The sequence below is a fragment of the Apus apus genome, chromosome 15 (genome assembly GCF_020740795.1).
Source record: "Apus apus isolate bApuApu2 chromosome 15, bApuApu2.pri.cur, whole genome shotgun sequence".
Classification (NCBI taxonomy): Eukaryota; Metazoa; Chordata; class Aves; order Apodiformes; family Apodidae; genus Apus; species Apus apus.
This window is the reverse complement of record NC_067296.1, coordinates 12,167,360-12,180,855: the sequence shown is the minus strand read 5'-3', so window position 1 is coordinate 12,180,855 and position 13,496 is coordinate 12,167,360. Positions and strand designations below refer to the sequence as shown.

General features: G+C 44.4%; 1 protein-coding gene and 1 long non-coding RNA gene across 2 annotated transcripts in view; one reads left to right on the top strand and one right to left on the bottom strand.

The window, feature by feature from the left end:
• Window positions 1–664: 664 nt before the first annotated feature.
• Window positions 665–2,447, bottom strand: LOC127391040 (uncharacterized). The gene is made up of 2 exons (XR_007890996.1): window positions 2,304–2,447; window positions 665–1,525 (listed from the first exon to the last, which is right to left on the bottom strand). It is a non-coding gene; the product is annotated as an uncharacterized LOC127391040 (long non-coding RNA).
• Window positions 2,448–2,774: 327 nt separating this feature from the next.
• Window positions 2,775–13,496, top strand: part of TAF4 (TATA-box binding protein associated factor 4) — a 37,311-nt gene continuing 26,589 nt past the window's right edge. Inside the window, exons 1-2 of the mRNA XM_051633292.1 lie at window positions 2,775–3,110; window positions 5,062–6,150. Coding sequence (XP_051489252.1) covers window positions 2,795–3,110; window positions 5,062–6,150 — 1,405 coding nt within the window. The 5' untranslated portion in view covers window positions 2,775–2,794. The remainder of the gene's footprint in view (window positions 3,111–5,061; window positions 6,151–13,496) is intronic.

Sequence of the window (13,496 nt, the reverse complement as noted above, 5' to 3'; positions counted from 1 at the left end):
AAATAATCACAGTATATTTTCTAGGAATCTTATTTTGGGCTGAGCTGCATGGACACTGGCATGCCTCAGTACAGCCATACCAGTAACTCTCATGTGAACTGCATGAAGCATTTATTAGTGACAATCTTCTGTCTGTCTCATAAAAAGTAGAGAAGGTTGCAAAAGCAGTTGGTGCTCAGCTAACTTTTCTTGATAATTTCATCCATCTCTCCTGTCACCCTCTTCCTCCATCACTCCTTACACACTGCAGACCAGCACTGGGCTGCACTCCTAGTTAGATGCTATGAAAGAGTTGCAGCCACCCTGCACCTTTGGGCTGGTTTAGCCTTAAGTCTAGCTTTTTTAAAGCTTAATTTCTTTTAGCAGTGGACACAGATTAACTCTTCCACTGTTTAGGAATGTGAGCAGACTTCTAGTCTAGATAGTTCTTTGGTGTGTTGCTTATAGAATTTCATCATAACTAGAAGGATGCCCAACTGTGGCAGCAGCAAACAGGCAACACAGCCTACAATGACGTCTGTAAAATCACAGGTGCTTTTTAGCATTGTAGTTTGGCAAAAATTACTAACATAGAAGTTAAAAGTCATAGGGAGAGAAAGGGTGTTTTCTTTCTCTCCCTAAGTTTCAAATCATTATAGAAAAAAAAGCTACAGAGTACAAAACATTTGAGAACAAAAGATTTATATAAAACTTCTCAGAGGAGCAAGGTAGTCCCTCCTAGTGATGCCACCTGGTGAACTGATCAGAGCCTTAGGAAAGGCTCAGCCTTCTAATTTTTACTCAGCAGCCAAAGTCTCCTGCAGGTGAGAGGAAGACATGAGAAACTAGAACAGTAATATCCCTTACCATAAACCAGGAATTTATAAGACTTTTTATTTAAAAAAAAAATTACTCACCATATTATTTGAGGCCTATATACCAAGAACAAATACCTAGCAGTTTTTATGTTTCCTGGGTGAGTTTTTGGTAAACACCTTCTCCCTTGTAGACACGTTTGCATATCTGGGGCCAGGGTAAGACATGGGACAGGACTTCAGCACTGTTCCCATCGCTCATGGGACCAGCTGGTGAGCACAGCAACTTAATTCATATTAATTCATATTACAGCACTACAAGTTAAGTGATGACCACAAATATGTCATGCAGGAAGCGTTGACACCCATGTTTGGGCAACCCTAAGTAGAGAATACTTTGTCTCTGACCTATTTAAAGCAATCCCTTCTCATAGGTAACTCACAGCTCTTATTCTTCCCTGTCTCCACCCTTGCAGCCTTCACTCAGCTCTCAGGCCAGTCAGTTCTGGGCATCATCAACCAGGACATGAGTACACGCTGAGCTGGTCCCACTGCAACACAGTTCCAGCCTCTAATTCCACCCATTCCCAATATGCAAGAGCAAAGCTTATTTTATAATACTGAAATCAAGAGGTGCTATTTTATGCTTTGATTCAGACCTTACCACATGCTACAATTTGTCTTTCGGTTAATATTGTTCCACCAGCTAATTTCCTCCGGGGAGACAGCGCCTGGCAAAAGAGAGCCCCTTATTAGAAGGCAGGTTGTATTTTTACTTCATTATTTACTTCCTTGACGATGGTTGCACAACGAGGTCGAAGTGCAGCTCCCTCCCGCCAGGCCGGCGCTCAGCAAGACGTGTCCCCCGCAGCCGGCGGCCCCTCCGGGCCCAGCGCGGCGGGACGCGGCAGCAGCCCCGCAGGGTGCCCCGGCTCCCCGTCAGGAGCAGTTTTCCAGCAGCAGGGCTCTCCCCCCAAGGGTTAAGCGGCAGCGGGGGTGTAACGCAGGCTGACACACGGGCGGGGACCGTCCCCGGCGCGGCAGGGCCCCCGCCTCGCCCGCGCCGGGCTGGGGAGCTGCGAGTGGACCGTTTAAAACTGTGATCTCCCTCTCTTTTTTTTCCCCCCACCCCTCTCTCTCTCTCCTCTTCCTTTTCCCTTCCCAGCGCCGAAATCGCAGCCGCCCTCCCGCCTCCTCGGGACTCCCCTCAGCCGGGCCCAGCGCGGCCCGCCGTGCTGAGTCAGGCTGCCCAGGCCGCGGGGCGAAGCCTGCGGAGACCGCGCCTGTCACACGGCGCCCGCCCCCGCGGGCCGGCCGGGCCGCACCGAGGGGCTGCAGCCCCCGCTCTCCTGGGCGGGCGGGCAGCACTGCCGGGCCAGCCCGCCTCTGCCAGCCGCGGAGGGAGGCGCGGGGGCCGGCGCCCTCCTCCTCGCCCGGGGCTGGGCGTGGGCCTCAGCCGCCCGCCCTCCCTCCCTCCGCTCCCCCCCGCGCCGCCGGTGGATCAGTTACACGCAGCTGGCACAGGTGTGGGGCGCCCTTCAGACTCGCGCCGGCGGGGGAGACCCGGACGCAGGGAGCAGCAGGGAAACATGCAGCCATCTTGGGCCGAAGGCAGACAAAGGGCCGTGGCCGTCACGGCCAAAGCCGCCTCTCCCCCTACCGCCTCCTCCCCGCAGCCCCACCGGCCGCCCGCCCGCACAGCCTCGCCCGCCCGCGCAGCCGCCCCCCCCCCGCGCCCAGCCCGGCCCCGCCGCCGCGGGCCGCCGCCGCCCCGCGCCCAACTAAGCGTTCGCAGCCATTTGCCCTGCCTTTTATAGGCGGCCGGCGGCCAATCAGCGGCGGGCGGAATCCCTCTCCGGCCGGTGATGTGAGGCTGAGCGGCCGCGCCTGCGCAGTCCGGGACAGCCCAGTGTGTGTGTGTGGGGTGGGGGGAGGGAGGGAGGAGTGGAAGGGGAGGGGGGGGAGGAGGGAGCAGCTCACAGGAACCCTCCAAAAAAAAGATGGCGGCGGGCTCGGATCTGCTGGATGAGGTTTTCCTGAACACGGAGGTGGATGAGAAGGTGGTGAGCGACCTGGTGGGCTCCCTGGAGTCCCAGCTGGCGGCCTCCGGCCACCACCACCAGCACCACAAGGCGCAGGAGCCCCTGAGGGCCGCTGGGGGGCTGCTGGGGAACCATGTTGTGAGCAGCAGCAGTAGCAGCAGCAGCCCTAGCCCTAGCCCTGGAGGAGTAGTAGTAGGAGGCAATGCTAATGCCCAAACAGAGAGCAGCAGCAGCAGCAAGATGGGACTGAGTGCCCCAGAGATCACAAAAGCAGGTAACATGGGCAGGGGTGGGGGGCTCTGAGGGAGAGGGGCCCTCCCCTCCCCCCACTCCCCAGCTCCGGCTGCCTCCTTCCCTCACTGCTTTCCCCCCTTTTCCCTCTCTCCTCCTTCTCGCTGTGGCAGGAGCGGGAGTGCAAAGGGTGGTATCGATCATATGGGGGAGAGCCTCCCCTCATCATGCCCCCTCGGTGTGTATCCGCGCCTCTGCTCCCTCCCCTTTATTTTCCCTCCTCGCTTCTGCTTACTAGAGGGTGTTTTATCATGTGTGGGGACAGCCTCCCCGCCGAACAAGCCGGCAGTGCCCGTCCGTGACTCTGCCGGTCCCCTCTTCTTTTCTTGCCCTTGTTGCTGGAGTGTAAAAGGGCTCTTCTAATCTCGGGGTCTGAGGGAGGGCAGAGCCCACCCCCTCGGTAATGGCTGTGCCTCCCGTGCCGTCTGTGACTGCTCCCCTTCCCTTCCCAGGGGTGGAGGTTATGGGGGGGATTCCCTCTTGATAATGCCGCCGTAGCTGTCTGTGTAAATGCTCCTTTCCCCTCCCCCTTCTCTGTTGCTGAAGTGCAAGGGGGTGTTATTAATCATGACACCTATTTCCTGTAGAGGAGGAAGCGAGGGGGGATTTCAAGGGGAGGAAGTCCCTCAAAATGCTTCCCCCCCATATCTGCCTGCCTGGATATTCCTTCCCCCACCCCCTCCCTTGTTCCAGGGGCTTGGAGGGGGCATTCAACACCTCTCATTCCTCCTCTGCCCTCAAGGGGGGGTTGTCACAACACTAGGTCCCAGGAAGGGGGGGAATTCAGGCCACAACACCCCACCTTGTACAATGTCTTCTCCCACCCACCCTCCGTAGCTACCTGGGAACATTCCCCCTCTTCGTGTTGTGAAGATTGTAAGGGGATAGTGTGAAGGCTGGGACTCGGGGCTCACTACATGAGAATGGAGGGAAGCTGTTTTTCAGGGGAATTAAAAAAAAAAATATGTCTCCCCAGAATCTCTCTGCAATTCCTCCCCTCCCCCCCTTTTTTTTTTTCTTTCTTTTTTTGTTGCTGAAGTGTATTACAGACCTTCTGTCATGATTAATGAAGCTTTTCTAGGAGGATCTCCTTAACCCTTATAACACATATCTCAGTGTCTGTCTGTCACTGTTCCTTTCCCATTTCTGTTTCCTTAGGGCCAGGACCTGGACTCTGTGTGATTGTACTTGTGATAACACCAGGCCTCATCAAGGGGCATGAGGATCATTCAGGACAAGAAGCTACATCCTTGTCCCTTCTCAAAACCAGCTTTGCTTTTTCTTTATTTATTTTTAACTATGTCTGTCTGAGGGAAATTCAGATCCAGAAGTACAAATTCTGTAATAAAGTGGTGAGGTCTTCTGGTAACCTGTTCCAGGCCTTGCAGTACTTTTTATCTTGCCAGGCCAGCATTTTTCTTTCCTTTCACTTATTTGTATTTCACTGTTGTTGAGCCTCCTGATCTAACTGACTTACTCTTTAGGAGATGAAATGATTAGAGGGTAACATGTGCTGGGCATAGGGAATATGTCTTATTAACGTGTCATCCATTGCCATTTTTCCCTCCTTGCAGTTGCAGTCCTGTTGCTACATGTGATTTCAGGCTCTGTAACGGGGAATAGGTCTAAGATGATCTTCCTTTTCCCTTTCCTTGGTTCATATCAAATATGTTTTCCCTGTTTTGTCTTACTGTTGGTGTTGAAAGCAGAGGTATTAGAATTAATATTGAATCTGCTAGTCTTGGGTGGAAAATAGGAAGTTTCAAGTCAATGTCTTCAAAGCCATCTTCGTTTTGTACTTTGTCCTGTTTTCTTGGCTCCATGCAGGCAGCCTGAGAGATGGAGAAGACTTGGTGATGAGGGTGAAGATTCTGTCTTTGCTGGACCTGTCTTCTTGCTCATTCTCTCTGCTTAACCTTGTTGTTGTTTTGCAGGAGCAGGAGGAGTGCAAGGGGGTGTTATTAATCATAACACCAGGTCCCAGACTTCAGCTCTGGATGGAGCCACTACAACGAGCACCAGCACCACCACTGCAGCAGCAGGAGTTTCTGAAGTCACTGCTGCTCCAGGGACCCTCAGTCAGGGCAAATCGGTGGTTATCAGCACCATGGCAACGGCCTTGTCCACCAGGAATGGCAAGATTGGGACCACAACAGTGCAGACTTTGAATGGGAGTAACGTGGTGATGAACTCTCACCATACAGGAAGTGCTACTTTCTCGGGAACTCCTGTGACTGCTAACCCTGCTTCTGCACCTGCTGTTGCCCCTCTTGTTAACAATGGACCTGGATCTGTGGGGAAAGGAAATACTGTTAATGCTGTTTTGCCATCAGCCTCCAACACTGTCATCCAGACTTCTTTCATTAATACTGCTGTGTCCTCTGCATCTTCCCCCTCGCCCACAGTTATCTCCTCGCAGCCCCCACCCAGCATTGGAACTGGGGTGTCCACAGTAACACTTGTGAGGTCCCCAATCAATGCGACAGTTCCCGCAGTAGCTGCAGCTGGTGCAGCCACTCAAAACGGGAGCAATACTGTGATCAATTCAACCATCAGTGTGGGGAGTTTTCCTGCTGTTGCTACAGCCACTGTGGGATCTGGAGTTTCCCTGCAGACGTCGCTTGTGAACAGCCAGTCCAGTTCCGCTGTGCCAGCAGCTCCGGCCACACAGGTCATCAAATCTGAGTCTCCTAAAACTATAGTCCAGGCAGTGTCTCAACAGCAGACGATGCCTACTGGTGGCCAGCCCAGTACTACAGGGGGTAACATGATTATTGGGCAAACTATGCAAGCTGGGCTCTCCAATGTTGCTCCCAATCCTGGTGGGATACCTACTGCAGCTCCTGGCACCGCTGCAGGGACGGCTAGAGGCACTGCCAATACGGTGGCACAAAGCCTGCCAAGGACTCCAACAGCAACTACGAGTGGAATCAGAGCAACTTTGACTCCTACAGTTTTAGCACCTCGTTTGCCTCAGCCACCTCAGAATCCAACAAACATTCAGAATTTTCAGTTACCACCAGGTAAGTAAGAGGATTGAGGGGTTTTGTTTTGGGAGTGTATTTCTTGCAGGAAGGAAGGTATCCAAATAAGATTTCTTGCTGTGTTTAATTGTGAGTTGTGGAAAAGACATTACATTGAGCAAAGAGAATCATCCGGCTTTGAGCAGTAGAGTAGTACCTTTCCACTACTTAGCACATGATTTTGGGTGACCAAAAAGTCTTTTCAGCAGTAATAATTAAAAAATAATTCTGCCTGGTATCTTTGCTATAATGTGAGTGTGGATGAAGCTGCAGACTGCCAAAGCCTGGCAATGGAATGTTATCAAATGAAATGTTGATATTTCATTTTCACATAAGGCATTTTTTTGACTTTAAGGTGGTTTTGTCAGTAGTTCATATAATCTTCCTGTGCTGTTCAGTTCCCTCTCTGTCCCTGCATGCCCTCAGTACCAAAGAGCACTCATGAATAGAGAAGCAGCAGATACAACACAAGAAAACTACCTTCTTTTGCTTTAAATACCTTCAAATTCTGACTTAAAAACTCTCAGATTTGAAGCTTATGATGATCTTTTTAGTCACTAGAGTTCTATACAAAAGGCATTCTTCCTATGTCCTTACCTCACCCTGTTGTGTCTGGGGTTGCAGCTTTTGTAGTAGCTAGTCTCATGCTTAGTGCTGAGCATTTCTGTACAAGGAATCTAGTCCTGAACTCTGGGTGAGTAAAAAAGCAGGATGAGAAGCATTTATTTTCTGAGAACTGCTCTGTCCCTCCTTAAATATCCTACATTTGGAGATTTAAGGTTATATATTTGCTATTATTTTGAACCAGGCTTATACTTGTATCCAGTTTAATTTTTAACTGAAAATACTTGTGTAAACCTACACATAGTTTCCCATCTTTTTAATAATATACAGCTGTAGCTCTGTTCTTACTATTCACTCTTTTCAGGGTGTTGTACAAAGAACAACTAATTGAATATTACTACTTGTACCAAATGAAATAAGTGGTGTTGTGTAGCATGTATTTTAACTGTTCTTAGTAAAATGCATCTGTTGAAACTCCTAACCAACCTTAAAGCCATGCACCTGTCACATGAGGTAAATCATAAGCCATACTGTGTTATTGCACACCATCTTTTGGTGTAGTGTACTATCTCTGGTATGTGATGCCATGTCATTTGTTTGCTGAAGCCTGTCACACATTCTGTGTATCTAAGTTCTAACTGGCATAAATATTCCTGATTTTTTTTTTTTTTTTTTTGTGTAGAAGGTTGTGAGTCTATATGAGTAACTTGAATGACATGTGTTGCTAATTTAAAAAAAGAGTGGTGCAACTCAGACCTTGAAATCCCAGTACTTAATTTGAAGCTTGTAAATTGATAGGCTGGAAAAGCCTTATATATTTATTTATTGTCACAGTGTATCAAAGGATTTTTTTTTTAGGTGTACAGTCTATTACCATGTATTCCTACATTTTCACTAATACTGCATTATAAACCTGATTATGGGAAAAATACCACTGTTCAGTCCAGTGGGACCTTTTTTCCAGGTAGCTGATGTTTTCAAACTGCCACTTCATACTGGAATGTGTTGCTTTTAGAAGAAGCATTGCCAGTCCTTAAGCATAATTGGATTATAAATTGCTCCTTTGGAGGTCTCGATAGATCAAAGTAAAACAATATAGGTTCTAAACAGTTGAGGTTTATTAAACACTTTTCTGTACTACACTTTAGAAAATATTTATACCTTCAAAAGAATAGCATGACTCTTAAAATAAGCAAGTATACATGACTGAATTCATAGAAACTGGGAATTGGGTTCTTGCATGATGAGACAGACTTAATATTGGAAAGGATTTTTTTAGTGGAACAGACCTTTATTTTTTTTTAATTGCTTTGGTTTACTTTTTGATACCTTGCAAAAGTAGCCAACTTTGAAAATATTTTACATGGTATTTCTTACAGAACATGTAAGACCTGGTGGTTGTTGAGCTGTTACAACTCACAGGTGCCAGGGCTGAGCACCTCTGAAGGTCTGGCTACATAGAGCTACTTTAATCTTTAGTAGAGTGTGTACTTCTGAAATTTGATTTCAAATTAGAGCATCACAGGCCAGATCTTTAAAGGCAGTTGGGTAGTACAAAGCTGCAACTGCAGTGCTTGTGTGCTGTGCAACTACTGAATGCATCAAATTTGCATGTACAAGTTTATGTTTGAAAGAACTGTGTTCTAAGGAGAGTTTGTAAGACTAAATGCATGAAATAGCCTGAGATCATACTCTGCCCATGTTGCTTTTTACACGAAGATTTACAAACACTTAGAAATAAAACTCCTATGGAAGGTTTGAACAACAATCAGCACATGTTTTATAGCTATTTTCCTGCCCTGAATTACCATTTCTGGCTCTCCAAAATACAGTTTCACGTGCATGGAAAGCAGTCAGTAAGCGTTACTAACCTGGGACTTGAAAATTAGAAACCTTGAAAGGTTTCAGATGTGCTCTTAAAAAGAGCATGTGGAAAATATGCTTAATCAACGGTCTTTAAAATATAGAATAATGCTTTGTATTGCATCAAGGCAATTGTGCAACAAACGTTGACTGACCAAAGTAGAGATGTTTGAAGAGCTAATGGGCCATAGCTGTTGTGACCTTACTGGATTCTGGTATACTGCTTCTCAAAGAAACTGGACTGTCTGTGCAGTAGTAATGGTTTTCCACTAAAGACATCTTTAAGAAGAGGACTATTGTGCTTAGTCTTTTGTCTGGAACTTTGTGGTCCAGTTGGACAGATCTGGGTACTGAAGGTCCAAAAATAACCTTACTTACAGCTTCTTATGTCAGATAATTTCCTAGGGAACACAAGTTTCTCTTTCTACAGTGATACTTTAAAGATGCAACATCTTTGAAACTGTGATTGAATGTAAATTGTATGCAGTTTGTTGTTTTGGAGTACTTCGAGCAATAACATGAAATGTATTGTGTACAATAATATGGCAAGAGGTAGGAAAATCAGTGAGTTTGTTAAAGCATGACATCAGTATTCTGCTGTTACAGATGCTCAGAAAAGTCACCAGGAAAGTGTAACTGAGATTATGTCCTCAGATTAGTCTTTTGCAATGTTAGAGATTTCTTTTGCTTTATATCTAATAATAAAACATCTTTTACTTTCACAAAGTTCAGTTTGATCTGCCAATAGCTGATGATAGGGGATGAGACTAGACTTCTTCAACACTTTCTTTCTGGAGAGTTTCTTGTGTACTGTTACTGTGGTTGGTACAGGATGGGCTCTTTCCTAGCAGTGGCTTTTAAAAAAACCTAAATGTTCCAGAGTTTTAAATATTACTTACAGTTGATTTGCACTTACTGTTGGTGCTTTCTAGAAGCAGAAGGTACCTGGATGAACACTGGTGCTGCACATCTGCAGACTCTGGAGGATGGACTGCATCTATTTGGACATTTAAAGTTTTCTTCTTTGGCCTTAGAAGCTGAAAACTTAACTTGGTGTTAAGTGGAAACTTTTGTAGAAAGCAATGATTTTTAGCTTGTTATTATGTAGCCAAGAAGGCTTTGAACTTAGGCCTTGACTGTAGTACCTTTAGAATGGAAAAACTACCTGAACACATACTTAATTTAATGAGTTCAGGTCCTTTTGACTTGAGGAGTTGTACTTTTTGAAGCTGGAGTCGCTGTAAACTAACTGCCACAGGAGTAGTTCAGTTTCCTTCAGTAAGGAGTTGGAGTGCTAGGCTGTCAGGCAAAAGCGTGGATAGAAAAAGGAGAAAGATGACAGGCTGAGAAGAATCAGACAATCTTTTAATTGTAAAACAATTAGTGTTACTGAATGTGCCATTCTTTGGGTTACTCTCTGCTTGAAATGTGGACTTCAGAAGTGCCTAAAGTAACTAGGAATATAAATAGACGAGAAAATCTTTGAACTTCCATTGTATCAGAAGCATAGAAAGGAACAGAAGAAATACTATGAAGTAGTGGAATGTAGTTGTTTCTATTTCTCACTGACTAGCAAGCGAGTTCAAACATATCCTGATTATAGTTTCCCTGTATGCTGCATGTGCTGCCAATATTATGCCTATTGACTGTGTTGGCATGGCTGTATTTTGTCAAACATAATGTCTGTAATGCATGACGATAATAGGAGATTCTAATAGTACTTATAGTATGATTTACTTTCAAAGCATTGTACAAAACTTAATCCTTCCAACATGCCTGTGTGGTTGGTAAATAAAGTAGTAAGAACTCTCTTTAGAGCTGGGGGAACGAGCAAGTTAGAGAAGTTCTGACTTGCCCAAGGCCATGAGGGAATCGATACTTTGCCAACATTAGAGCTTGGGAGTCCTATACTTGGCACATAAAGTGGTATCTCTCTTTCTGAAAGATAACTGTGGATCTCTTCTGCAGAGCTCTTCTGGGTGAGGGGTGGATTTTATGTTCAAATCATACATCAGCAAAAGGAACATTCTGCTTCATTTGAAATCTGCTACATCAGATCTGCCATATGTCACCAGACTGGAAGTTGTGTTTGTTCTTATTGGAACTTTCCTAATGAGGAATCCTGCATGCTTATCTTTGTGCCCCAAAGAACTTAAGACTCAGAGAGCTGTGCAATAGGATTTTTTTGTTAAAATGAGTGTCATGAGGCAAACCAGTGCCTCGTTTTGCATGTTTGATAAGGATATCTCTTCAAGTGGTGGAATCTAATGGGAAAATAATTATGATTCCATTAAGCTGTGGATGCTGTTAACTTTGACTACATACTGTTCAGTTCTGTTGTGGAAAATGCTGTTGTTTCCAATAGCCTTTGGAAGAGCACGTATGGATTTTTTTCATGTGCCTATCTGTATTTCAAATTGTGGTCTTTCTGGGGGTTTTTTGGATATCTCCAGGCTTGTGGTCAAGGTTGGTCAATGACCAGAAGTGCATTATTTCTTTTGAGCCATTTTGTGCCCTGCTACTCCAGAATTTACATGGTGTTTCTGTGTTCAGTGAGCTAAATGAGTTTTTCATCTCTGGAAATCTATGCAAGTTACTTCTAAGATGCAGTGTCTTGGTTTGAGGACCACAAATTTGGATGCTACCCAGGACTTGAATCAGTTACTAACACAGGATGCTGCAGCAGAGTTAGCAATCTAAGATGAGAATGCAACAGTTTGGGGCACTGATAAGACACAAATTAGTAAGTATCACAGACTCTCTTCAAATTAAATGTTTTGATGTATGAAAACTTTTACTATTGTTTGTCTTCTCTGTTTTGAGAAATGATATGTAAATAGAATCCTAAAAATACATATGAAGTATTTCAGGAACGCAGTTGAAAATACTGATATTAGCCAAAGTGGGTTTTAGCAAAGAGAAGAGGTTGGCTTGTGGAAAGCTGGCTTTCTAGCTTTTGTTCTCATAAAAACTGTTCAAATACTACGAGTCTGCTTGGCAGGAAGTAGACATAGAAGTCACTTAAGAACAAAATATGTTAAATGTTTTTTGTTACTATGTGCAGTTTTTGTCAGAAATACTTGCAATCAGCATTTTTTACCTGAACATAACTACTCTTGTCAGGATTGTTCTCTGTGTTGAAACTTTATGAATGTTTATAACTCCATTTATCTGTCTGAATCTACTCCTTGAATTTGATGCCATTGCTTGATGTTAAAAAGAAGGCTTTTGCCAGTTGAAAGGCAGTAAGTGTTAGCAAGTTTAACTTTATGTTAGGCATGTTATCTCTTGTGAAAGAAGACATGGAGAGGTAGTGGCAGGAAAAAATATATTGAAGATTGTTTCTCACAACTGAAGCCAATGATGAAAAGGAATTTTTAGTTCTACTTACTCAACAGTTATTTCAGTTGTATTATGAACTGTAAAGCTGGATGTGAAGGAAGGCCAAACTCTAGAGAGAGTATGTGGCACTCACGTGTTGGAAATGGCTTTTTCTGTGCATGGCCTCAGGGATGTGCCTGTGCACAAATAGGTGTGTGATCTGTGAGTGTTGCCAAAGTTTTCTTGATACGCTCTGGGACTGAAGCCTCATCTCTCTCCCTTTGACAGGCTGCACACAGCTGTTTTACAGAGACAGTAGCTGTGGGCATGTTCAGGCTTTGGGTTTGTGTTGTTCTAAGTTGTTAATGCATTCACTTGAATTTGTTTTTAAACTAATTAAGGTCTTGCCTAAATGCAAGAAGTTGTAGTGTATTTATACTAATACAAGTTTTTTATTGTTGCAAAACCTTTCTTCTCTGGATACAATTTTTGCTGTAGCAGCCCTCTCTCATGCTGCTTCCTCATAAGAGGAGAAAAATAGCTTATATAATAACCATCTTTTGCAATGATATGGTTGTGTCCAGGCTGGAGATGGAACCACTAAATTATTGTGGCAAAATGGTCCCATTTCCAGCTCAACTGTTGAGAGAAGCATGCAAATTGTACATGGACCAGGCTGTAAATAAAGACTGTGTGATCAATCATATTTCAAACTAGATGAAGCTTTTTTTTTTTTTTCCCCATTGAGACCCATGACACATGAACAGAGTACATGATTCTCGCTATCTCTATTTTTTTATTTTTTTTTTAACCTATTGTGGAAGTTTTATCTATGAACTTTTACCCTGGTTCTCTTCAGTGGTAATTTCCATTCAGAAATGCTTGTTGTCTTCTGGAGGTTCGGGTGTCTCAACGAAGTGAGAGCCCAGTTTTTACCACAAAGCCTCCTGTCTTGAACTAATTTTCTTGAGGTGTCTTTAGTATAATATTTAATGTAAATGGAAATAATTTTCCTGAGGCCTTAGTTCTGCCTTTAACAAAGGGGTTCTTCAATATAGAATATATTTTTGTGGTAACAAAACCTCATCATTGCTATGTAATGGTATAGATTATCAACAGCCATGCAGGAGGTGATAATCACATGGAATTGATATAGCTGTGTCCTGTTTCTGCAGTGAGATCTGTTTAGGCAGGTTCAGCACCTCAGCAGAGCTGTCTTAAGGCATTGTACAAATGTAGATAATCTTTGGCTCTGTAATTGTTGTCAGGCTAGAAATAACATTTTAAAAATATGAGTTTCTGTACTTGTATTACCAGTGATCAGAAAGTTACACTATGAACATAAAAGGCTGATTCTCAGCAAAGTGCATAAATAGGTTATAAATCATTTACCCAGGGACAGCCCTTTTCCTGTGTATTTGTGCAGGATTAAGTGCAAGTTTTGTCTTGGTTGCCAAGCTCTTTTGTAGGATTTGGAAAAATGTATTGATAAAAATTCAGTAACTTATTGTCAGTGCAGAACTTTGTTCATACATTAGAACTGTAAGTTATGAACACCATGCATCTTTTACTTTTGATCCTTTTTCCCTTAAACTGCA